Raw genomic sequence first — 26,012 nt, forward strand, 5'->3', positions numbered from 1 at the left:
GTCCCTGGAGTGTCACAAGGACATCAGAGCTCTCTGGGGAGCCTTCTCTGAGTCAAAAGAATTGTGGTATTGGTTCCCTCCAGTACTGCTTTATTTTCCAAATGCCACTTTATACAACAGCACACTTCCATTCACACCCAAACCCAAACCAGCAGGGACTGGTGAGACTGAGCCTAGAGGAAATGCTTCAACCACCACACAGAGCACAGGGCCAGCACAGAGCACTGCCCCCATCCCCTGTGCTTTCTTCAGTAGCAACTAATAAAAAGGATAAACAAAAACAAAAGACTGCCACCTTAAACACAAAATGAAGTAAAATATAAATAAAATGCAGTCAAATACACAACATACAAAAACCAAGTAACTGCCACCACACCACAGCCTTCAGGACTGAGGCTAAAAAGATGGATTGGTCCAAGGCTTGCACTGGCCCCAGCCAGCAGCAGCTCCCTGGCCATGAGGAGAAGGCAAAGCCACTCCTTGCTGTGGGTCATTCTCACACCACACAGCTAAAGAATGGCTCTGTGCTTCCCAGCTGTGTCAAAGCTGATGCAAACCCAGTGACCAAAGCTGGTGGCCACAGGCTGGGCAGAGCAATCCAGGCACTGCAAAGCTCAGGCCAAAGAGCAGCCAAGGCCTGGCAGCAGCAGGGCTGGGGTGCAGAGCTGGACTCAGCCAGGACATGCCAGACTGCAAAGCTCAGCTCTCAGTGACACAGGGGCAGCCCCAGGAGCTTCAGTGGGGAATCCCCATCCCTGGAAGCTGAATCAAGGTGAGGATGTGGCACTTGAGGTCATGGTTTACTGCTGAACATGGGGGTGGTGTTGTGCTGGTGATGATCTTAAAAACCTTTTCCAACCATACACCACCATAACATTGATTTAACAGCAAACCAAGCACACTCCACCCCAAGAGAGAAAAGCAATCAGACTAAACTCCCTATAGTCTCCATGTGAGCAGCAAAAGGAAGCTCCCATCAGCCTCCTCCTGGCTCTGCCACTCCCAGCTGAGACTCCTGAACTGCAAGGCTCAGTCTGCCTCTCCTCATGCTGGTCCTTTGTTTTAAAAAAAGGCATTAAATCCACTCCAGCTGCTCTGATTGGAGAGCTGCTGATCTAAACATCTAGTGGATGGCTAAAATTAGTTTGAACTACTTCCTTTTCTGGAAACAGTGTTTCAGCAACAACCCAGAGTTTGAAACCCAGATAAAAGCAAAGGACTAAGATGCAAAAGAGATGCAAAGCTGATCTTTAAATATTCTCTGACAAACCTACACTGTGGGAGCTGCAGAGTGTGGGACCATTGGCACATCTCCCAAGCTGCCCCAGCAGGTACATCAAACCCTGGGAGCTCCAGGCACTGCATGAGGAGCCCAGGAGCCAGCAGAGTGTCCTGGAGGCTGGGAGGGCCACTGGGATCCTGGGGGCATCAGGAAGAGCAATCCCAGCAATCCACAGCTCAGTAAAGACCAGGAGCTACCAGAGAGGGTCCAGTGGAAGCTACAAAGATGATTTGGGGCCTGAAGCATCTCCCTGGTCAGGAGAGGCTGTGGGAGCTGGGCCTGGTCAGTCTGGAGAAGGGAAGGCTGAGAGGGATCCCATCAATCCATAAAGTGTCCCCAGGTGGTATCAGAGGATGGTGCCAGGCTCTGTTCAGTGCCATCAGTGACAGGATGAGGAGCAATGGCCATGAACTAAACCACCACAAATTCCAGCTCCCCATGAGGAAGAGCCCCTTCCCCCAGAGTGGCAGAGCTCTGGAACAGCTGCTCAGGGCAGGCCCCTCTGTGGCCATACCCAAATCCCCTCAGACACATTCCTGTGCCCTGGGGAACTACCTTGGACTGGCACATCTCCAGAGGCCCTTCCAGCCCCAGCCATTCTGTGTGTCCAGGGCAGCAACTTCCCCACTGCTCTGCTCAAAGGCAGCACCAAGACTCTGAGCTGTGCCCCAGCTGCTCTGGGCAGAGCCTCACCTTGTTTTGTGAGTGCCTCCCTCAGGGCTGGGGTGATCATCTCTCTCCTCTCAGCCTCCTCCTTCCTCCCAGCTCCAGCAGCTCCTTCCTGCAGCTCCTGCTCTCTCTGTTGGAAGACAGGGAATGAATGACAGCCAGTTAGAGCCAGGCACCACCCCAAACACTGGGGCACAGACCTGCTGGACCAAACTCAACCAAGTGCTACACAGCAGTTCCTGCTTCCCTGCTATGCTGCATCTCATCCCTCTTCCCATCAGGCATTTAGGACAGTAATCTGGAAAATAACACCCCAGCACACCAGACCTGTCCCACTGACACAGCAATAAAATTCCCAAGGATATTTTAACAACTAGGGTGTGAAATCTCATCCAAGAGTGACTCCAGGTTTTAAGCCCAAAATGTTTCATGAGTGCACAATAACCAAACCAATGTGTACCTAGGGTGCCACTTCTTGGGAGAGCTCAGGGCTTCAGAGAACAGAGGAGCCCTGAAGCAGCAGCACCTGCACCACCAAAATTCAGCCCCAGCAAAGGCCTGCAGGAAGAGGCTGATCCTCCTGCTCCCTCCAGCAGCAGCCCATGGAAGTCTGGCTTCCAGCTGCTCCCACACACAGCTGAGCCCTGGGCAGCAGCTCCAGACACTGGGATAAAGTCACAGGCAGGAGAAGCAAACCCTGGCACGTAACAAGTGGTGACTCCCCTGCTGTGTGAGTGTCACAGCTGAGACTTTATGGGTATTTATTGTTTCATGTCTGCACAAAGAAGCATCAAAGTGGAAATAATTACTTGGATATTTCATGCAACTTGTAATCTGTCAGTCCTTTATGGCTTTTATTGAAGGAGTTATGGATAAACAACAAACAAAAACCAGCAGAGGACATTTTGTCTTGACAACACTGAGGCTATTTCACATCCAAGCCTCTTTTGTGCCAAAGCCATGGAAAAGTTAATGGAAATGCTTCCAGTTTGAGTCTCTGCACCAACTGTCAGCATCACTAAGGAAACCAGTGCTCCTGACTCCCAAACTGCTCATCACAAACTGGGAGAGGAGCCTGACTGCTCCTGCACAAAACAGGCTGCTTCTGTACCTGAGCAACTGCTCAGAAAAATAATATATTTTTCTCCAAAGAAAAATAAATTTAAATAGTAAAACCCACACACAGAGAGGTTCAAGGACAAAGCAGAGCTCCTAATTAACACTTAGAAGGAAACAGGAGAGTAAAACATTTAGGGACAGAGATTATTATTACCTTCCCTACTTGTTTTGAATAAAACTCTGCTCACAGTTTCAGGGATGTTGCTCAGAAATGCATTTTTCAACAATGAGTACCACAACATGGTCCTTTCTGAAAAGCTGTATCCACCTTCTGCTTCCTTCCACTCAGCTCCCTGAGCCTTTAGGCAAGACTTCATTGCTTTCTGTAACTCATCAAAACTCCCCTGGAAGCCTACATCTAATAATTAATTGTCATTTAATGGGTTTTAAAGCTCATTTCTTAAGCCTTGATCTTAATTTATCAGCAAGACTCTTCAACAGTAAAATATTAATATTGCTGGGAAAGCTTCATGCATAAGAAAGGAAGGAGATAATAGATAGAAACTTCATCTTCCAAGTGTTAAATAAAGACTTGTCCTGCCACAAGCCATCACTTAACCCAGGCCTCAGGCAAGGCCCTACCTAAGCACAGACTGAGGCCCTGCCCATGGCAGGGGAGTGGAACTAGATGAGTTTTAGGGCCCCTTCCCACCCAAATCACTCCCTGCTCCTGTGATTTGGGAGCCCCTCAAAGTCCTGAGCAGGATTTAAACATGGACACCTCCTGGTCTTAGCTCTGCCATCTCAGGCCAGGTCAATCCTCCCACAAGAACTAAATCTCCACTGTGGAGCACATCCTAGTATTAAAAATGCAGACATTCATTTAATTAAAATGAGAGACCCCATCCAAGAGAGCCTCCAAACACAGACAAAGTCCTTCTGCATGGAAAACATTTGCATTTCTACCTCTCTATCACTGCAGCACCTGAGGAAAGCAGCTCAACAGAACAACATCCCATTCCCTCCAGGCAGGGCAGAAATAGAGTTCAGTGCTCATCTTCCCTCCACAGAGGGGATCACAATTCTCCCTGCCCACACCCTGATGTGGCCTGTAAACAAAACCCTGCTTTGTTTCTCCCTGTCCTGCAATAACTGAGCTGTTCACTTTGGCAGGGGATTGGCTGCACATACTCCTGGTGGGAAATGGAATTCACTGCACAGGGATTTTTACTTATTTACTTAATAAACTGTTATTGAGGGTTGGAGAGGAGGGAAAAAAGTTAACTTTGCACAGAGCAAACTTCTCCAGTTGTGGTGATTTAGTAGAAAGCCCAGCAGTAAATCCAAGGCAAATCACTGTCTTTCCATAACAAATCAAGCAAGCAGTGACAAGAGGCAGCTTTTCAGACCCTTGAAATACTTCACTTCAGCCAAAAACTGGTGGTGCAGCTCACACAGGATTGAGCCCAGAGATGAGGAAAACCTCTGGATATACCCCAATTCCTTGGAAGGCTCAGCACAGCTCCACTGCAGGCTGGAGGAGTTTGGTTGTGAATAAAGGCAGATGAAGCTCAGGTATGAGGGGAAAAGGAATCCCCTCCCTTTCTCTCTCCCACAGACAGAGGCAACACATTCCCAAGAAAAGGAAAACACAACTTCCATGGACCAAGAGCCCCTGACACAAGTGAGGGCCTCAGCATTCCCTGCCCCAGGACAAATCCCAGTGCCAGTGTTTCAAAGGGCTACCTCCAAGTCTGCCCCCCAAACTCAGCCCCAGCCACCCCCAAAGTGCCCACCAGGATGTGCTCCTGCCACTCCTCCTCTCTGAAATGCTCTCTCCAGGATGCCCAGGTGCCTGACAGCTCCCTGTGTTTCCCACTTTGTCCATCAAACACTCTTCAAACTGATTGTGCAGGGGGGAGAAAAATTAAAAAGGCACCAAAACTCCACACAAAGCCTAGGGAAGAGGAGGTTGTGTGAAGAACTCCCAGCACCTTCCAGGGTCTGGAGGGGACACTGGGAAGCCAGAGAGGAATCCTGCAATCAGGAACTGGAGTACCATGACAGGCAGGAACAGGTTCACTCTGACACAGGGGAAATTAGAGTTAGATATTAAGGAGAAATTCTTTCCTGTGAGGGTGCAGGACCCTGGCACAGGGTGCTCAGAGAAGCTGCAGCTGCCCCTGGATCCCTGGAAGTGCCCAGGGCCGGGCAGGGCTTGGAGCAGCCGGGACAGTAGAAGGTGCCCCTGACAATGGAACAAGATGAGCTTTAAGGTCCCTTCAAACCCAAGCCATTCTCTGATTCCTTAAATTAACTTAATTTAGTACTTTTAGCCTCCTGGCTCTATTTACTGATGTGCCATGGCAGAGGGAAAAAAAGCTCCTCCAAAAGCTTTTACTCTCAGAAAAAAATTTACACCCAATTATGACTCAACTTCTTCCTGCTTAACCTCCCAGGGGTGAGACAAAGGAAACCCCTGGCCTTGCCACGATTTACAGTCTCATCCATCTACAAGCTCCAGGATCTTTTCCCAAATGAAAAGCACAAGCATTAAGCAAACAGGAACACACCAGGGCTGGAGCCAGCACCAACAGAACAGCACTGAGGGAAGACTGGCCAGGCTGTCAGGAAAACTGCCTGGCAGCAAGAAGGATTAGTAACACTTCCCCAGGAGCTGGGGAATGAACTGGTAAAGTTCATGAATTATATGAAGGAGAGTTAAAGTTCACAGAGCAGAGCTCTGAAGCAATGGCCCTGGGGCACAGCAATGTTGGCAGCTCCTCCCCTGCTCAGCCTCATCTGGCAGCAGCACCACTGACAGAAGGCACGTGGAGATTTGGGGAGCTGATGGGACACCAGGTTGCCCACAGGAATAGTGCTCCTTTCCTTACAAAACAACCTACCTGGAAGGCTGGAACACACGGGAAAAAGGGGACAGTCCACAAAGACACCCCTGAACACAAGCACAGGAGCAGAGGGGGCACTGTGGGGACTGTCCTCCTGCAGGAGCACAGCTGTGGCTGTCACAATTCAGCTGTGACAGGCAGAGACAGAGCTGCAATTTGCTGAGCCCAGGGTGAACACCCTGTCAATCCCACAGCACCCTGTCAGTCCCCAGCAGAGACAGCCAGGAGCTCCTGCAGCAGAGAGAGCTGAGCACTCAGAGTGAGTGAGCTGTGAACCAGCAAACAGCCCAACAGACAGAAAATCTTATTAAAAACAGCTGCCAGAGTCTACATAATCACAGGCTACACACCCACCCCAGCACTGCCCAGTGAAGCACAAAGAGCTGAGAGCAGCACAAGGAGCTGAGATGGGAACAGGGCAATGCAGCACATGGCCATGATTAAGACATCAGCCTGGGGCAGAAGGAAAAATTGGGGTAAGTGCTCTCAAAAAGTGGCCCAAAAGCCACAGAATCATGAAATGGATTGGGAAGGACTCTAAAGCTCACCCTATTCCACCCCTGCCATGGCAGGGACACCTCCCACTGTCCCAGCTGCTCCCAGCCCTGTCCAGCCTGGCCTTGGGCACTGCCAGGGATCCAGGGGCAGCCACAGCTTCCATGGGCACCCTGTGCCAGCCCTGCCCCAATCACAGGGACAATTCCTGCCCAATATCCAATCTGTCCCTGCCCTCTGGCAGTGGGGAGCCATTCCCTGTGTCCTGGCACTCCATCCTCCTTGTAGGTTCCCTTCCAAATGGAGAAAGTCCCTGAGAAGTTCTGACTGATACCAAAAAAACCCAAATTCAGAAACAGGAATTTTCTCCCCCTAAGTAAAATTCCCTGTGAATTTTAAATCAGGAGGTGGAATCCCTAGCTCCCTCCCTATGCTGCTGGATAACAGAAGGTCCCTGGTGCTATCCTGAGGCAGCAGCCCCAGCTCCCACCTAAACAATGAAAACAGACCTGCAACTCCATCCTCACAGAAGGAATTTTCCATTTTCTTTTGTCTGAAAAGTCACTGCTGAGATCTCTGAGCTGAATTTAAAATCCCAAATTCCTGCAGACAAGCAGTGACAAGAGCTTATGCTGCCATCCAAGTGTATCAGCCTGAAAGGGCACTGAGCATCTCCTATGAAAAGCAGAAGCAAAAATGATCCCACCAATGTCATCTTCTTGAAGGTTCAACATCAGCTCAAGTCCTCAAGCACAAGAAATCTCCAGGTCACAACTTTCCAATGTATCTGCAGGGGGGATTCAGAGTGCTGCACTGAGCTCCTCCAGCACTGCTCTGCTGTGGGGCAGCTGTTACAAGGTGCTGCTGAAGCACAGCTCCAACTCACACACTGCTGAGAGGCCCTGCCAGAGTTTGTTTGATTTGGGAGATTTCCTTGACAAGGCAGGAACAAGACTGATTTTCAAAGGCACCAAAGGAGTCAAAACTAACAATGTGTCTGTGTCCACCCAAAAGGGACTGCTTATACTTGAAAACTAAGACATATTTTCACATTTTATTTCTTTCTTCTGTGCCACAAAAAAATCCCAACTGAAACCCAGTTAACACAGTTTAACACATGTCCCAAACGCCCAAATTCAAACCAGTAAGATTTTCCATTCAGTCTCTTTTGCTCTCTCACACACAGAGTGGGCAGCACACATCCTTCCACACTCCTGCCACCTTTGGCAAATTCTTTTTAAAATGGCTCTGTAAAGACTTCTCCACTCCATTTCTTTATTTTCCATGGAGTTCAGGACAAAAAGAACATTTCATTTCAACAGCAATTTTTCAGGTGGTAAAAAAATCCCACAGAATACTGGAATAGTTTGGGTTGGAAGGGACCTTAAAGCCCATCCAGTGCCACTCCTGCCATGGCAGGGACACCTTCACTGTCCCAGCTGCTCCAGCCCTGCCCAGCCTGGCCTTGGGCACTGCCAGGGATCCAGGGGCAGCCACAGCTGCTCTGGGCACCCTGTGCCAGCCCTGCCCCAATCACAGGAACAATTCCTGCCCAATATCCCACCCATTCCTCTGGCAGTGGGAGCCATTCCCTGTGTCCTATTCTTCCATCCTTGTCCCCAGTCCCTCTCCAGCTCTCCTGGAGCCCCTTTATGCCCTGGAAATGACTCTGAGCTCTCCCTGGAGCCTTCTCCTCTCCAGGTGAGCACCCCCAGCTCTCCCAGGCTAGATCCAGAGCAGAGGGGCTCTGCTGCATTGGTTTGTAGAATTTGGAGAAGTCTCAAATCTGTCATTAGACATGCAGGAAACTTTAAAAATGCACACCAAAAAAAACCACTGGAGAAATGGAGCACAAAGCTGGTGAGAAATGGTGAGCAGAAGGGTTGGGCTGCTGCAGGGTCAGTCCTGACTATTTCCACCAAAGGACATGGTCAGGAAAAGGTTGTAAATAAACACTCAACTCTCACTCTGTAAGGAAGCCACTGTCACACCACATGCCAGAGGCTACGCATCCACATACAGGTTATATTAAAGTTACTTTGGGGTTGTTTTTTTCCCTTTTATCACTCACAAGCCTTACTCAGAAAAAGCCTCAAGACCTCTTGCAATTTTGTTGTTTAGTAATTGTAATCCTTTCCATTAGTCAGGGTTTAGAGAAAAAAGATTTGAGCCCATGAAAGGAGAAGGGTAAAACATCCCTGTGGCAAATCCCACTGTTAATGACAGAAGTAGTCCTCAAGAAGTAAAATTAAATTTCTTAAGGCTCATTTTAAAATGTAGACTTACATTGAATTCTGAACCAGAGTAGCACAGGTCAGAATCTGGCCCAGAGCAGCTGCTGCAGATAATGGCACATTTTTCATAAAGGGATCCTTCACCCATTAAAAGCTGAAGCTTTTGGAGCTGTCACATCAGTTTTAACTGAAAGTTACATACCCAAATTTTGTTCCATTTGGTTAATGTATCAGACTATTCTCTCCTCCTTTAAAACGTTCCCAGCTGTAGCACAAAGTTGGACATGACCCTTGGTCTGCAAACCTTGGGCTGTGGGCAAGCAGGTATTTAAAAGGCCTAACTCCAACCAAATCCAGCTTCCTTAAGAGTCCCTTCACCCAGGGCCTGCAAGGTTTGGGCTTCCACAGCAGCCCCAGGCTGCAAGGGCTCCCAGGAAACACTGCAAGGGGTAGCATTTACAATGGCTAAACCAGGGTGACTTTTCAGGGAACAGGGACCCAGGGATACAGAGGGACACAAACTGAACTCTCTGGGGAAACTCTCAGTGTGTTCCCCTCTCTTTACATTGCAAATGAGTCTGTCAGTATCATTATACTGCTTGTTGTAGAAAACATGAGCATTAATCTCAAAATTGCATCAACAAAATATGCTCATTTGATTGCTTCCAAACCCATCAAACAAGGAATCAGGATATTATTATTGCCATTACTCATGCCTGAAGTTTATAAATGTGAAGGTTAATAAAGTCATTCCATTCCCTGGGAATGAATGTAGATAGGTCTGTCCTTTCAGCTGATCTCCCAGCTGGGGGAGATAATCCATACTAAGAACTGGTGTTCCTGTGATTAATGGCACCTTGCAGGCCACAAACACCATCAGAGTTCACTTTCCCTGACAAATCCACATCAGGGGAAGAACTCTGGAGGACAGGCAAAGTGTGCCACAACTGCAAAACCTCAATGCTTGTTCTCAAATGCAATAAAAACCATCAGCACATATTATGAGATTTGGTAAACTCATGTGGAATTTGCTGTTGGATCAGCTACAGTTAATATACTTGAATATATTACCAATATCTACCCAACCTTTTGTCCGTTTGGGCTCAGACTCAGTGTGCAGAAGATCATCACCATGAACTGTGTAACTTCACACTCAGCAGCTCTTTAAAAATCCATCTCTCCTCTAACTCAGTCTGTAATAACTATAATTCAGCCTGGCAGAGAGGTGCTGGCATTCCCCTGGAACTCCTGAATCCATCTGGCCTAAGGGGCTGCAGGGTACCAGTACCTGCTCCAAGCCCTTTGACAATCCTTCACAAACCTGCAGAATATGGGGACGAAAGCTGTAAGACAAATCTCAGCCTTGATTTCCATCAAGGTAAACAACAGAAGACAGATGTGAAATTAAATAAAGATGACCTGTAGAGATGTGAGCAAGTATTTATTAGATCACATCACCTCCACAGCCACCCCAGAAAAGGCAGAACAATAAGGAATTCTGACTATCTGTGCCTGCACAGCAGCCTTACCTGCTAGTGAGTCTCACAAGAGCCAATCCATGCAGAAGAGATGAAAGCTGGACACAAAACCATTTCAACTTAGCTACAATGCAAAAGGCAGAACCTGCTGTTCCACATCCCATAGGCAGAGGGGTGAATATCCAACATTGACACCCACAGAGCTCCTGCTGGAGAGTGTCAGGCACATCCCAAGGAACTCTGAGGAGGAAGAACTGTCTGTGATATAACCCTGAAGATACCCAAGTTTCTCTCCAACTTGCTCACTAGTGTGTGACTAGCTCAGATCCCAAAGCCCAGAGTACTTGGCTGTGTGGGCAAGGAGTCCTACAGGACAACAGGTTAGCTCAGGATAAAAAAAAAAAAAAGTCACACCCATCTCACACAGTTCAGCATTCCACCAGAGGGAAAATGGCTAAAATGGCCAAGGGCAGAACAACTCACCTGGTACAGGAAACCTCTCAGTGCAGACTCAGAGCCTAGAAAGGGGATGGAACTACAATAGAGGTGCCCTTATGACACTCAGAGTCAGCTCTCAGGCCCACACCAACACTTGCCCCCTCAGGATTTAATCCTCTGCAGGAGGGCAGTGCTCAACTCTCACAGAACAGCTCTGCCAGCTCCTCAAAGGAAAAGGTTCAAAGGATCACACCTGCAGGTTCCAGCTGCAGGTGAATGTCTGTGCTCAGACAGCAGCTGCCCCTCTGACCAGGGTAGCACCTGGGTCACAGCCACAGCAACCTGATCTGCACAGAGTCACAGTTACTGCAGAACACAAGCACATCCAACACCCAGGCCTCTCCCTGCTCCAGCAGGGCACCAGCAAGGCTGAGGAGAAAGCAGTTTGGACGCTGCCTCAGCAAAGGCACAGAGAGCAGTGAACTTTCCCTGCCTGTGTATAACCCCACACCATCCTGACCTCAGCAGTGACTTCTTCCAGCAAACAGCAGGAAGTATTTTATTGCTGTGCTCACTTTTTATTTGTAAAGTGGCCTATGGTATGTGGTTTCCCTGGATTACACTGCTCTCTATGATGATGTTGCTACAGTCTGTCAGTCAGGGAAAGCTCAGTGCCCAATTCCTCACAGCCCGCTGCTGTCAGCACCGCCCCGGAGCCGCTGCAGCAGCCGCGCTTCCCTTCTGGCCGCTGACCCCTAGTGGTGAGTGCAGGAGAGAGGAGACAGCAGCAATGCTCTCCATGAGGAGCCGTGCTCCTTTGTCCCTCCAAAGGGAAGCCAGGGGGCTCCCCAGCCTTCCCTCACAAGCTGCAGTGCACAGGCTGATTCCAGCTCCAGAACCCTCCCACAGTAGCTGGCCTTGCCCCATCACTGGTTCCTTTCCTCACAGAGCTGGTTACAAACAGCAGCATCTGATTCACCTCCCTCCCCTCCCTAAGGGAAGGAACAGAGATCCCCGTGCTCCCCTTGTAAACTCCTGCCCTCCTTACACAACCTCCTGTGAGCCACAGCCTGGCTTCAGGTGGCCCAGCAGTGCCACCTCAGCTCAGAACACGGACATTGTTGTATTTTCATAGTCACAGAGCAGTTTGGATTGACAGGGACCTCGGAGATCATCTCATTCCACATCAATCACCTTCCACTGTCCCAGCTGCTCCCAGCCCTGTCCAGCCTGGCCTTGGGCATTGCCAGGGATCCAGGGGCAGCCACAGCTGCTCTGGGCACCCTGTGCCAGGGCCCCATTTTGGGAAAGAGCTGTAACAAGCCCCACAGTGCAGATGCAGCCAAGGGAAGGAAAGTGTACTTATAGAGAGGCCAGTTTGCTGAGAAGGGCATGGACAGAAGCTCAAGGGTGCACAAGCAATGAGAGCAAAGGGGATCAGCAGATGGGCTCAGAGCACATCACAGGCCATCCCCCACCCTGAGCAACAACTGCTCAGTCAGAGAGTGGGGAGCAGAGCAAGGTCCTGCAGCAGCTCCCTGTCCCTAGCCCTTTGTGTGAGGTGAGTGTGACACATCCCAGCTCAGACTGATCAAAGGAAAGGGACACCAACAGAACCACTGTGAACAGAGCCAGCAAGAGCCTGGGATGGAGCAGGAACTGGGGCTGTGTGACAGGCCCAGTGTCTGATGCACAGACCTCACCCCAGGGCAGCAGTGAGCAAGGCAAGGTGCTCTGGCAGCTCCTGCTGCACCTGCAGCTCTGCCCCATCCCCACACACCTGCAATTCAGTGACAACCCATAGGCAGCACAGGAGCAGTGCCTGTGGTCAGGCACTGGACTGGGAATCTCAGAGCAGAGATTTGCAGCCAGATCCAGTGTTAGCTCTGCAAATAAATCCTCCCTCAGACTGGAAGTCACAGATTACCACTGCAGCATTTGCTTGGTGAGCAAGCCAGAGTCAGTCTGTGACTACACCCAACACACCTCTGATGATCTTTTTGGGGACAGGTTCTTTAATAGATTGCATTTTACTCTCCCTCTAACCAAACCCTGCAGATTCAAATCCAGCCAGTCACATTTTAATCAATCCAGCTGCTCAGTGACCAAGACCTGACCATTCCATATCCCCTCTAACAGCAGTACCTTTGCTTTCTTCATGTGGCCCATGATATTGCCAAGATCTTCAACATCAATGACAGAATCTGTGCCTCCAGCTTCCTCCTCACTACTGGTTTCAAACAATTCCTCTGCCTGTGGGAGAGAGCAGAGAAAAAAAATTAAGAATTTATCTCACTGTTAAATGCAAGACTAAGCTAACCATGGAAATGAGCTCTCCTCATCAGCAAAGATCACTGAAAACAAGAAATAGCCTACCAAAAACCTATAGGGTGGATATGGAACCCTGAAGCCCTTTAAACCCAAGTGCCTTGCTGACAGTAACACTTATTCCTCCTGCCCTGCAGCAGCCAGCTGCAGCTCCCAAAACCAGCCAGAAGAACCACTTACTTTCCTATAAAATTCAACCCAGCAATAACTTCCAGCCCACAGTAAATGGCTCGAGAGAGGATTAATGTGCCATAGCAGCTTGGGTCTTGCACTGGAGAGCAATAGAGAGGATTTCTTAGTCAAAATCTGCAATCAATCAACACTCCAGAAGAGAGGAATGATTACAGGCAGACACACAAAGGACATACAGGGCTTGCTCAGGTAACAAGCCCCTGGTGCCTTTGGACAACCCTGGAATGCAGGCAGAGCAGCTGAGCTTCACTGGGTTGAAGTGGAAGCAGGTTAATGACTCACACAGAACAGAACAATCCCCTTGGCCTTAGCACAAGGCAAAGGCTCTGCTGAGAGCCCAGCCTGGCTCTCTGGAGCATCTGTCCCCAGCAGGAACAAGACTCCCTCATCACACAAATGCCATTGAGCCTGGGTCCATCACTAAATCTTTGATACTTCTTTCAGGTGGTTCATTCTACTTGTTGCCATGAGATCCCAGCTCTCTTTCCCCCTACTCCAGAATAAGCATCAGGCTCCCACAGCAGCCCTCTGGACTGTGGAAGGAAGGGGAGAAGTCAAACAGTGCTCCATGCAAAGTAAGGCCTCAAGGATTCTGGCTGTACCTCAGTACTCTCATGTTCTGACGTCCCATGTTCATTGTCTGAGCTTTCCTTGCTCTGCTTCCCTGAAGATTTGCACTTTCCTTTCTTGCACTTGCCACTGCAGGGCTTCTTCTCTCCCCTGCAGAGCACCTGGAGCCGAGTGAGGAATTTGCCTTTCCAGGCCTCAAAGTCAGCCTCGATGCTGCCATGCTTGCTCTGGGCCACATTGCAGTCCCCTTCAGCACGAGTCATGATCCTGCTGCCACTGAGCATCCACAGCCACCTGTCCATCCTCCTTCCAACCTAGGGCAGCAGGAAGGGTTGGAGAGGAAATTAAACCAGGCCCAAGTGCAAGCAGAAAAACAGAAAAACAAGGATTAACCCTGGGAAGAGCCAGTGAGCTGCATGGCAATGCAGGGCAGGGACCTGGGGAGCCCCTCTCAGGTGCTGGCTCAGCACAGACACAGGGCAGCCTGAACAGCTACACACTCCCTCAGACTCCATTGGGAAATCTCTCTGCCACCCCTGGGGTGAAGGGATGGGCTGTGGGAACAGAATGCTCTGTGTGGTGCTTGTTGGTCAGAATGGTGACATGTGACTCATGGCCCCAGCTCTGAACATAACCTGGGACAAGTGATGTCATTTTTCTGTATGAGATGAGACCAATGACCAGGCAGAGATACTGGCACAGTTCACATCAGGGAATAAAACTCACATTATAAAAAGGAGCCAAGTTTAAAAGGCAGCAAGAGCAAGAGTTTAGTGCTGTGCTCTCAGGTGATTGCAGAAAGCTTTCAAAGATAGAAAATGAACTCATTTTTAGGATTTATCAAATGTGTTACCACACTTCCCAGTGCCTGTAGGACTTATTTCCCATTTGAAATCCTATTGCTTCAAAGCTAAACTGCCCAGGTGGCCAAGAAAGCTAATGGCACTGGCTGGTACCAGCAATGGTGTGCCAGTAGGACCAGGGCAGTGACTGTCCCTCTGCAGTGACACTGCTGAGGCACCTCCAGCCCTGGGGGCAGTTTTGGACCCCTCACCCCAAGAAAGACATTGAGGGGCTGGAGCATGTTCAGGGAAGCAAGCAGAGCTGGGAAGGGGCTGGAGCCCCAGGAGAGGCTGAGGGAGCTGGAAAGGGGCTGAGCCTGGAGAAAAGGAGGCTCAGGAGGGACCTTGTGGCTCTGCACAACTCCCTGCCAGGAGGGCACAGCCGGGGGGGTCGGGCTCTGCTCCAGGGAACAGGGACAGGAGGAGAGGGAACAGCCTCAGGCTGGGCAGGGGAGGCTCAGGGTGGAGATCAGCAGGAATTTCCCCATGGAAAGGATGGTCAAGCACTGGAAAGGGCCCAGGGAGGTTTAGAGTCCTCATCCCTGGAAGTGTCCAGGGAAGGCCTGGACATGGCACTGAGTGCTCTGGGCTGGGGACAAGGTGGGGCAGGCACAGGGTGGGTTCAGCAACCTGGGAGGTTTTTTTCAAGCTCAATGGCTCTGAGATTCTGCCCATGCCCTAAAGCAATAGCCTCACCCAGTAAGAACAACAGCTGCAATTCCCACCCAGCCCAGCAGCCTCATTCATTCATTCAGTTTGATGCAGGTGGTGCAGCTGAGTCCCTGAGGAGCAGAGGCAGGCAGGGGACACTCACTGTGTTGTAGTGATCCGCATAGGCCGAGTTGCCCAGGCCGAACACGGCGTATCTCAGGCCCTGCAGGAAGCTCTTCCCAACACGGAAATCACTGGCTGCCTCCTCCAGCCACTTGCAGAACCAGGCTGCACTCTCTGGGGGCTGCCCATCCGTGTAGGTGGCCACCAGGAACACACAGATGTTCCTGCTGCTTGTCTGCTCACACAAACAGGGCAGGAGAAAAAAAAAAAAAAAATCACTGCATTTTCCAGAACTTTCTCTTAAAGCAAAGAGTTATAACATCCAGGCAGGTGGGAGAAATCAAAAGACAGGGCTGTCTCCATTCGGGGTGGGTGGTGCAGGTGACAATCCCAAGGGTGCTGAACAATCTGCACAGTACCTTAAGTTAGCAGAGAGAAGCCAAGCTGAACAGGAACACAGTGACAGAGCAAACTGGGCATCCAGCCCCATCAGCAGCTTCCTGACCCTAGTCCTTCAGCAGGGAAGTACTCCATGGACAAATACTTCAAACTCCTCAACCTCACATTTACAGGTGTGTTGGGGGCACTAACCAACTGGCAATTCATCCTGAAACCCTAAGGAATTCCCAGCACACAGTTCCCACCAATATTTTATGCTAGGATTAATTAAAACTCACAAGTAGCAACTATCAATATTTCCAGAAGAAAAACCCATCAAGGATTATTCCACATAAATAGACCTCACAAGGAATTTCTCACTTAAAAGCCTCTAAAGGCTGCAGAGGCATCACCACCTTCCTGTTCTGGCTCTGAACCTTGCCCAGGTGTACAGGGCATCTGGGGCAGCCACTCTCACCCAGCATATCCCTGAGTCACAGAACTGGCTCATACAAAGTCACTGGCACAGCAAGATGTCCAGTTGGGGCTTTGAAATTCTCAAAAGTTATGTATTTTCTCCTGCTGGGCCACATTTGCCTAGGCAGGGAGGCAATTCAACACATAGCTTTGGGATTTTCAGAACAACAGGAGAGAAATACAGGAGGGAAACAGCCTTGACAATCCCAGGAAAAACTTGTACTTATTACTAGTGTTTATGCCATACCCACCTCCTCAGATAAACCATCTTCTGGATCATAATCTCCCATGTTAATGACTTCCACAGGCAAATGAAGAGAAGTAACAGCTTCAGCCAGAGCTTTGGCAAATCTCTGAACAAAGAAATGTAAGAAGTTATCAGTTACTTCAAGCCACATAAGCCCTGCTGTGCTCAGTCACAAGACTTCTCCCAGGACAGGAAGAAAAATGACACAGGAGGTCTGGACCAGCACTGCAATTCCTCACATTAAAACAAGAATAGATATACTGGCTAAGAGTTACAACATTATAATGACTAATCACTTCACACTTACACACACAAATTACATTTCTTCTTGAGAAAGCACCAAAACCAGCACTTCTCTCTATGAAGCCTTGCTAGAAAATTAAAATTATAGTGCAAGAGTGAACTTTTAACTTTATCATCAATCTCTACTACACGCCTTGCTTAAAAGGAGGTAAATTGTTATTTATATTTAATTTTTCACTTATCTTGCATGTTGAGCAATGATTGTAACAAGCTAATGAATGTGCTGATGAGCTCCCAGATCTGTAGCCAGAGCAGCGTCTTAAGGCAAGTGATGTTCTCAACAATATTTCAAAGCAACTTCACAGATGTGCAATAAAAGTACAGATACCTTTGCTGTGCCAGTCTGAGAGCCATAGAAAATCTTCACTCCAGCAACATGGACCTCCTGTGCCTGAGGGGGGGCACATCCATTTCCCAGTTTCTCTGCTGTTCCCTCAGAGGAAGAGGGATTCCCATGGGATTTCTCACCCTATAAAAAAAAGAGTTGTGTCACATGCAGTCCCTTCTCCAAGGGCTGTCAAAACAAGAGCATGTAAAATTCAAATCCTGGGGCCACTCTCAGCAACAGTCAAAGCATTTTGGTTCCTCTCACATTCAGACAAACACAGCAGGACCTGTTTTCCTGACCTAGGCCATGCTACAATGCCCATTCTGGGAGGTAACAGGATCCAGCTGAACCTCCAAAGTCCTGCAGCAGATCTTTACTCCCCTGCATGAGGAGGTTTTCAATTAATCAATGGCCTAATTCCCTCCCATCTCAAAACCAGCCCAACTCTGCCATTAACATCATGAAAACATGAAGGTGCAAACACTGGGCACAAGCAGAGAGGTTTACCTGGAGTGACAGAGCCATCCAGGGGGACATATTCTCCCAGGAACAGTGTGAGGAGTGTCCTATGCTCTGCCCCATCATCAGAGCAACAAGAGCATTTAGTGACCCACAGATACAAATAATCCAGGCTGAGGATCATAACCAGATAACCAAATTGCATCTGGGATTTGCAACACCTTCAGCAGGCCCACAGGAGGTGCCTTTATCCAGCAACTACTCCATTCCAACCAGGTTTTGGGGGTTTTCTCAGAGAGAAGTGCTGACAGGTTCAGTTACCTTTCTTTTGGTTCTGGTGGTGAACTGAATGACAATCCAAAGGCTGATCCCAAAAGCAACAGCAGAATAGATGTAAAATCTGTGCAGCCATATGGACACCAGGCAAGTATGGAAGTAGCTCCAAGTATCCATTGAGACATCTCAATCTGGAATGTCACAGATTCCTACAGAGTGAATATGGAATGAGCACACACAAAATAATCACACAGTGCCCACAGCCTCACATCACCAGCTATTGCCCAGGTTTTGCAGAAAACAGCTTCTGGCTACAGACAAGGCACTGAAATTGAACCAAGAAGACTTCACCTCCTCAGGTGTGTCAGCTGAGCTCTAAACTAGCATTCCATACTGTCAGAGGGAAACTCTGGGCTTTTCTTTGATAAGGCAGCTCTGTTACAAGGAAAAGCAGAAAATGCATGTGCTATCCAAGTCCCTGAAATGAAAAAGTCCTTGTGAAGAATCCAATGGATCAAACTGGCTTTAGTTTTACGCAAACCCAACAAATGCAGCTCTTTGGAGTGAAAAAGCTCCAGTCCAAGGGGAAAATCTCCTGCACAGGACTTTCTATTGAACACAACCCTTGCTTGCACACATTAGATGTCAGTCACTCTGATCACAAACAGAGTTTCAAGGGCAGACTGAAATGTGGATGCAATTGGAAATGCTTTCACAGAATTCCATGATGCAAGTGAAGTTTGATTTGGAACCACTGAGATGTTTCAGGTTGATTCAGAACACTCAGGGTTACTCAAGAGTAAGCCAGGGTACAGCCAAGAATGCACCTGTGTTATGTCTGGGAATATCTATTTCATATGGAATATTCAGGCATTCCAAAAAGGCTGGTTTGTAATTCTTACTGACTGAGGAACACAGCTGACACCCTCCTACTGTCATCTGCAGCTTGGAGTTTTTGCAGGTATCAGTCAAGAGCACAGAATCCAAGTACTTCCAAGAGGCTAGAAACTCATACTGGCTGTAACTCAAGTTACCAGAGCAAAGACTTAAGGGGATGCCCCTCACCCCTCCAGCAGCAACACTGAGACTCACAAAACAGAAGAGACAAGAGCAGTTCCCCAGTGTTCCCAGTTTTACCCAAACTTGATATAAGGATTCCCTTAACCTCCATACAATTCCCTCAAATGCAACAGTTGCTACACATATCCAAGATAATTTTAGCCACAAAACACACACATACACACTCTCACTGTTATTCCCTACACAACTGCACTGCCCCTCATGGTTATCACCCCCACACACACGCAGCCCACCCTCGTGGTAATGCCCCTCTCCCCCAAATACCCCTCACAGTTATTACCCCACCTGCCCCTGCCTCCCACACTTACCATCCCACCACCCTCACAATTATTTACCCCCCACCCACTACAGAGTTACTACCCCAAACACCACTCATGGTTAATAAAACCCTACAGCCATTACCCTCATCTCCCTTCACAGCACCCTCTCACAATTATCACTGCACAAACACATAGTTATTACATCCCCCCCTCACGGCTATTAACCCATACACACACTAATATCCCAGACACGGTTATTATATCCCCCCTCACGGTTATTAAGCCAGACACACATTAATATCCCACAAACACCGTTACTATATCCGCCCTCACGGTTACTAGCCCATACACACACTATTACCCCACAGACACCGTTACTATATCCCGCCTCACGCTTATTAGCCCATACACACATTAATATCCCACACACCGTTATTACATCCCCCCTCACGGTTACTAGCCCATACACACGTTAATATCCCACAAACACGGTTATTATATCCCCCCTCACGGTTATTAGCCCATACACACGTTATTACCCCACAGACACGGTTATTCTGTTCCCCCCATCGCGGCTCTCTCTCTCACACACACACAGCCACCACCCCGTCCCGTCCCGGCACTGACCCCGCTCCCGGCCGGGCTCCCCTCACACCGCCATGCGCCGCTCCCGCCCCTTCCGCCCGCGCCGGGGCGGCCGCCATTCACTGCCGGGCCGGGCCGGGGGCGGAGCGGGCGGCCGCCGCCATGTCCATCTTCACCCCCACCAACCAGATCCGCCTCACCAATGTGGCCGTGGTGCGGGCACGGCGCGCCGGGAAGCGCTTCGAGATTGCCTGTTACCGCAACAAGGTCATGGGCTGGCGCAGCGGAGCGTGAGTGCCCGGGGAGCCGGCGGGGAGGCGGCTCGGGCCCGGCCTAGGGCCCGGCATGGGGCCCGGGTGTGAGAGTCGTACCCGGGCACGCCGTGTGGGACTCGGTGGTGACGCGGGAGGGGAGCCCGAGTGAGCACCGGGAAAGGCCCGGGGTGTGGGAGGACAGTCCGCAGGGCCCGTGTGAGGCCCGGCTGTGGAGCGGGGATCGTGCGCGGCCCCGGCCCCGGATCTGACCCCGGGAGGAGGCGCGGGGCCGGTACCGGGAGCACCGTGCCCGGGCTGGCAGCGACACCTCTGTGCTGGACGGTTCTGGCTGTGCTGGCTCAGCCCGGGGCAGCGGGAGCTGTTTCTCGTCGCTGAACACAGCTGTGCTCCTGGCATTGCCGCTTTGCTGGAGGGGGATTTGGGCAACGCATGGGGTGCCGAGATAAGGGGAAATGGTTCCAAACTGACAGAGGGCAGGGGTGGATAGGTGAGATATTGGGAAGGAATTGTTCCCTGTGATGGTGACACTGGCTGCCCCTGGATCCCTGGCAGTGCCCAGGGCCAGGTTGGACAGGGTTTCGAGCAACCTAGGATAGTGGAAGGTGTCCATGTCCGTGGCAGGGGTGGCACTGGCACCTTTTTGGGATTACTCTGAGTTTTCTATATTTGTCTCAATCTCTAGGGAGAAAGATCTTGATGAGGTCCTGCAGACACACACAGTGTTTGTCAATGTCTCCAAAGGCCAGGTGGCAAAGAAGGAAGATTTGGTTAAAGCATTTGGGACAGATGACCAAACAGAAATCTGTAAGATGGTAGGTTTCACACACTTTGCTTTGTAAAAGATGTGAAAAAATTTTGTCGCATAGGCCAGTCTGTACTGAAGGGTGTTTATAGAATGCTGCTATAGGTCGAAGGGTTGTTTGTTAAGAAATGGGTAAAAAGGAGCAGTAGCTGTTTTATAGTTTTAAATTTGGCATTGCATGTGGCCTAAAACAACTTGCATGCACTGATGTGTCTGGACACAGCCAGCTCTGAAGAGTCCCTCCCATGAGGTAAGTTATTAAGAGTATGGAGAAGGCCAGGGGAAGTTACTTACTTTGGAGAGTTCACTTAGTTGTTAGTAACAGATTTTATTTCTTAGTCTTTACTGGTGAGATATGAACTGTGGATTATGAGATTTCAGTAAGTGCCTAGAGTCAGTATTGCCCTGGCAGCCAGGAGGGACATTTCTCTTCTGGGGTCACCAGGCCAGGGAGGGGATTGTCCTGCTCTGCTCTGGGCTGGGGTGGCCTCACCTCCAGTGCTGGGGCAATTTTGAGTGCTGCAATATAAGATCTAAAGCTGTCAAGTCCAGAGAAAGCTACAAAGGAGGTGAAGGTCCTGGAGCAGCCACGTGAGGAGCTGCTGAGGGCACTTGGTTTGTGCAGCCTGAGGAGACTTGAGATCAGACCTCATCAGGGTCTGCAGCTCCTCCCAAGGGACAGCTCTCATTTCTGCTCTGTGTAACAGGGGCAGGACCCAGGGAATGGCTGGAGGTGTGCCAGGGCAGGTTTAGTTTGGATTTTAGGGAAAGGTTCTTCCCCTGAGGGTGCTGGGCACTGCCCAGGCTCCCCAGGGAATGGGCACGGCTCCAGGAGCTGCCAGGGATGGACAGGGTGGGACTGCTGGGGTGTCTGAGCAGGGCCAGAGGCTGGAATGGATGATCCCCTGGAGATCCTTTCCAGCTCAAGATATTCTGTGAAATCTATGCTTCTCTTGGTGCCATTTAGTGTTTCTGTGGTGAGTTTTTTTGTCTGAAGCCTTTCTAATGCTGTCTGTTAATGATTCACGTTACTAATTTGGTTATTGTTTGCTGCACTTCAAATCTCACCCAGCCTTCCAAGCAGCTGTCAGATTTAACAAAGTCACTTGTCAAATCCACGATGTTCATGAAGTGATTTCCCTGTTGTACAGATTCTGTCCAAGGGGGAGCTGCAGGTGTCAGACAAGGAGCGGCACACGCAGCTGGAGCAGATGTTCCGTGACATCGCCACCATTGTGGCTGACAAGTGCGTCAACCCCGAGACCAAGCGGCCCTACACAGTGATCCTCATCGAGAGGGCCATGAAGGACATCCACTACTCTGTCAAACCCAACAAGAGCACCAAGCAGCAGGTGAGTTTCCTGCTCTGTCAAACCCAACAAGAGCACCAAGCAGCAGGTCAGTTTCCTGCTCCCAGGTGGTGCCATGCAGTGTGATTCCTCAGGTCTCAGCCACAGAGGGATCAGCAGAGCCCCAGGATCTGAGGCCTGCACAGGGATTACTCAGCCATCTGGCAGCTGAGTGCTGGAGAGAAGCAGCTCTTGAAACTCCATTTGTTTGCTGGGAATTCAGGGAAGGGAGAAAGAAAGGAAAAAACTCATCAGTGATACAGTTGGAACAGAAATAAAAGGTTTATGATTATGCTAATTGAGGTGGTATATCAGGTTTGCATCTGAGCCACGTGAGTTTGTGATGTTTTGCAGTATAGCTGTTTAATTTTATTTCAGACAGCTTTTAAGTGTTCAAAGTGATCACAAAAAACAAGAAGTCTGCCTATTCTTGTTAATCTGTGAAAAGAGCATGATAGCAACCTCCCTGCAGCAGAGTGGCAGTGATCATCACTGAGAGATGGCTCTGAAGCTGGGGAAAAGGGTCAAGATTTGGATCTGGGTGCTGGGTTTTAAGCAGGATTGTAAATGCCCTTTTTCTTGTCCAACAGGCCCTGGAAGTGATCAGGCAGCTGAAGGAGACCATGCAGATTGAACGGGCTCACATGAGGCTGAGGTTTATCCTGCCAGCAAAGGAGGGCAAGAAGTTGAAAGAGAAGCTCAAGCCACTGATTAAAGTTACTGAGAGTGAAGACTTCCAGGAAGAGCTGGAAATGGTAAGCAAAAAGCATTCCCTGGGGCTCAGGTTTGATCTGAACTACACATGTGTATTTTGCTAGGAGATGAATTCATAGATGAAAGTTGTTTAGATAAACTGCAGGCTTACCAAAGATCCTTAATGAGAGCTTCAGTTGGGAATTTTTACTTTCACACAATCCTAGTGATACAGGCATGGAAGCAACATTTGGTATCCAGAGGTTGCTGCCCCAAGCTGAGGAGTGCACAGTGCAATTCCTCTTAGCACTGATGATCCTGCTACACTGATAAGTTTCTCTCGTATGTGGAATGTTACTGTTATTTATTTGGTAGCTTGGCTCTGGATTTTAAGAGTGGTTAATTTATTTTTTTTTAAGTCAGTGTGTGGTAAAGCAAAATTTGGTATGAAAATCTTCATTGGAATCCAGCAATCCCAACTGGAAAAAAGCCATGTCCAGCATGAGGAACTGGAACTGTAGAGGTCTGTGGAAAGATTGCTGCCAGACAGAGCTTGTCAACTCTTCAGAATCCTCCTCAGTAACTAACCAGGATTGTTTTAATAAAGTGAATGTTAGGCTTGGGTAGGGGCTGATGAAATTCAAACATTCTTGGCTGACTGATGAAATGTGGAACATTCCAGGTGTGCCTTATTGACCCAGGCTGCTTCAGGGAGATCGACGAGCTGATCCGCTGTGAGACAAAAGGGAAAGGAACCCTGGAAGTGCTCAGTCTGAAGGATGTGGAGGAAGGAGATGAAAAGCTTGAATAACAAAACCTTCCTGCAGCAGATCTGCTTCAACAACTTCCCTGCAGTGACTGGTGTAGCCACTCTGCTGTTAGGCCTTCATGGTGTTTTCCAATCTCTTGCTGCCAAATATTTTCTGACACTAATCCTGTGGGATTTTTCCATGCAGTGTGGGTTGGGGGTTTTTTGTCATTTTTCACTTGCTTGGTTTACAGATGTCTTTGCCTGTAAGAAGATTTTGTGTCAGAGTTGCACTAATAAGGAGTTAGGGTGTGGTAGGAGGTTACTCTGGCTTTGCTTTATTTTCAGGGCTGCTGTTGAAGAGTGAGTGATTTGGTGCCAACTGTTTGTACCTTCAGGTTGTCAGTGTCAAGTGGGAGATTGCACTGGTCACTGAGGAGTGGCTTTGTATGTGAGGAGAGGGACCTTAAAAAAAGAGAGCTGCATTTTCACTTCTAAACAAGTGCAAAGTGTGGATCATGTCTAAAAATCAGTCTCTTGGCAGTGTGAAAACTGACGTGGGCTTCCATAATTGGCTGTTTGATAATTAAAGTACTTCAAAGGACCATTCATAAAGAATTCCTTCACTGGCTATAGCATCACTTGCTGGCATAGGGATAATGTTCTCCTAATAACTTATTTGTAGAATATATTTAGCTACATTAGTAAAAACAAATTATTGTCTATTTATATATTATAGATACAGAAAAAAAAAATATTTTTGCTAATAGTGGAGGAGATATCCCCAGCTGTGGTAATGCTTTTGTAGGCTGAGGGAGTAGCCTGTGCTTGGGAGCTGCTGCTTTCACATGATAAAATGAATCTCAGGCAGTGGTGGCCTCTGGCCATGGAAGCCAGACAGGCTTTTGTTGGACAGTAATTCCCAGCAGGAATTGTTTGTGTGTGCCCCTTTGCTTTTTAGTGCAACAGAACAATTCTGGCAGCTGTCCTTTATCCTCTGTCCTTTTTCTTGCTGCTCTCTAATCCACACACGGAATTTCCAGCCAGCTCCTGGGGCATGGGATATAGTTCTTGCTAATTCTGTTAAATCTTGCTGCAGCTGTGTTAAACAAATGATTTGAAGTTGAACCGGGGTATTTCAAAGAAAAGGGGAAGAGAGGACAACAACGGGGGAAGGAGATACTAAAAATACAAACCACCAGGCAAAGCAGATATGGTTCAGTGACTAAAAGCTAAATCAGCAGGAATTGGAGGAGCCTTTAATATGACATTTCTGTTTGCATGCAGATAGCAGGCAGCAGGTGAGAAGCTGTGGGCCAGCCAGGCAGGAGATGAGCCTGGTGCTCTTTAGTTGCTGTTGCCTTCCAGAGACTCCCCCTTTATGTGACAGTTAAACAGAGCTGGATTTGTGCTGCTGACCTTTCCTCTGCACCTTTAACTATTGTGAATTTCCTGGAATTTCATCAGAAACAGTGGAAATCAGCTGGAGAAAGAGAGGTTTGGCATGTGAGATGGCTGGAGCCTCAGTCCAAGGCTGCCCCTTGGGAGTGCATTTCTGCAGCAGCTAATTTCTGCACACTCGTGCAAGGCCAGGATCAATTCCTTCAGCAGTATTTTGGGAGGATCTGCCTCTCTAGAGCCTCAGTTTTGCTGAGTCTGGTGAAATGGATTTTAGAACGCTTTTGTTTGTTCCCAGGGGTTTAAGTGCCACCTAGGAAATGCAGGGGTGTAGTGCCATGCAGGCAGGGCTTGTTGTGGAGAGCTGTGTGCACAGGCAGCTCCCCCGGAGTACCACCCTGAGCTGCTGCCTTCACATGCCCCTCTCTCCAGGCACACTTTGGGAAGCACTGAGGAGATCATGTTGATATTATTTTGTCACTGGCAATTAGCACTAACATGTCATTCATAAATATGCAAATGAGATGCTGAGCAAGACCCTCAGAGAATATTGTGTCAGTAATACATGATTTCAAAATTCTTTAATTCCTTGATTTGCTGTGTTCAACACCTTAAACACAACAGGATGGCAGCAGTTAAAGATCTGGGGTTCCAGAACCTGAATCTAAGCTGATTCATAAGCTTGGTGCTTGGAAGGCAATTTCTTTATAAAGTCTTTTTCTGCAAATCCAAAACATTAAAGATTTTCTCTGGTAGAGGGAGCTTGAGTTTATTTATGGACAAATAAAGATACATGCTGGCATTTCTTATTATGTTTGTAGTTCAGCAAGAACGTATGTTGAGCATCAGAATAAAGCTCAGCATTGGTAACTTGTTTGTGTTTGCCCATTCCAACGAGAGCATAACTCGCTGCACAACCATTTCCTGGCTAATTAACTGGAATTTCCAAATAGATGGGCATTTAAATAAGCTGGCAGCTTGCAGGAGAGCACTGCTGGTGTGTTGAAGTTGTCCTGTTCCTGGTGGAGCTCAGAACGGTCCCTGGCAGCTGCCACTGCCAATGGAAGACAAAGCTGGGATGCTT

The 26,012-nt window shown here is 48.8% G+C and overlaps 2 protein-coding genes across 5 annotated transcripts in view; one reads left to right on the top strand and one right to left on the bottom strand.

Annotated features, from left to right (window-relative positions):
* LOC306811325 (S-adenosyl-L-methionine-dependent tRNA 4-demethylwyosine synthase TYW1-like) overlaps positions 1-19,810 on the bottom strand; it is a 396,352-nt gene extending 376,542 nt beyond the window's left edge. Inside the window, exons 1-8 of one of the 4 annotated variants that reach the window (XM_079324920.1) lie at positions 18,090-18,204; positions 17,784-17,947; positions 17,004-17,144; positions 16,377-16,478; positions 15,311-15,505; positions 13,687-13,968; positions 12,710-12,817; positions 1,976-2,081 (exon numbers count right to left, since the gene is read on the bottom strand). In XM_079324920.1, coding sequence (XP_079181046.1) covers positions 1,976-2,081; positions 12,710-12,817; positions 13,687-13,968; positions 15,311-15,505; positions 16,377-16,478; positions 17,004-17,144; positions 17,784-17,915 — 1,066 coding nt within the window. In that variant the 5' untranslated portion in view covers positions 17,916-17,947; positions 18,090-18,204. Of the gene's footprint in view, positions 1-1,975; positions 2,082-12,709; positions 12,818-13,686; positions 13,969-15,310; positions 15,506-16,376; positions 16,479-17,003; positions 17,145-17,783; positions 17,948-18,089; positions 18,205-19,617; positions 19,640-19,705 lie in introns of those variants that run through there. The other 3 variants (XM_079324918.1, XM_079324919.1, XM_079324917.1) reach the window with 3 other exon arrangements.
* On the top strand, positions 19,776-24,121 carry SBDS (SBDS ribosome maturation factor). The gene is made up of 5 exons (XM_079324942.1): positions 19,776-19,953; positions 20,621-20,750; positions 21,892-22,092; positions 22,680-22,844; positions 23,465-24,121. The coding sequence occupies exons 1-5, from the start codon at positions 19,826-19,828 to the stop codon at positions 23,591-23,593; spliced, it is 753 nt and encodes a 250-aa protein (XP_079181068.1). The 5' UTR covers positions 19,776-19,825; the 3' UTR covers positions 23,594-24,121.
* Positions 24,122-26,012: the final 1,891 nt, after the last annotated feature.

This window comes from Erithacus rubecula (genome assembly GCF_903797595.1).
Source record: "Erithacus rubecula genome assembly, chromosome: 22".
Lineage (NCBI taxonomy): Eukaryota > Metazoa > Chordata > Aves > Passeriformes > Muscicapidae > Erithacus > Erithacus rubecula.

What these genes read in the sequence shown, in the direction of transcription:
- SBDS (XM_079324942.1), top strand. Translation starts at nt 19,826, where the DNA reads ATGTCCATCTTCACCCCCACCAACCAGATCCGCCTCACCAATGTGGCC. An exon ending in ATGGGCTGGCGCAGCGGAGC is followed by an intron (nt 19,954 to 20,620) that starts GTGAGTGCCCGG and finishes CTCAATCTCTAG; the next exon opens with GGAGAAAGATCTTGATGAGG. An exon ending in ACAAGAGCACCAAGCAGCAG is followed by an intron (nt 22,093 to 22,679) that starts GTGAGTTTCCTG and finishes CTTGTCCAACAG; the next exon opens with GCCCTGGAAGTGATCAGGCA.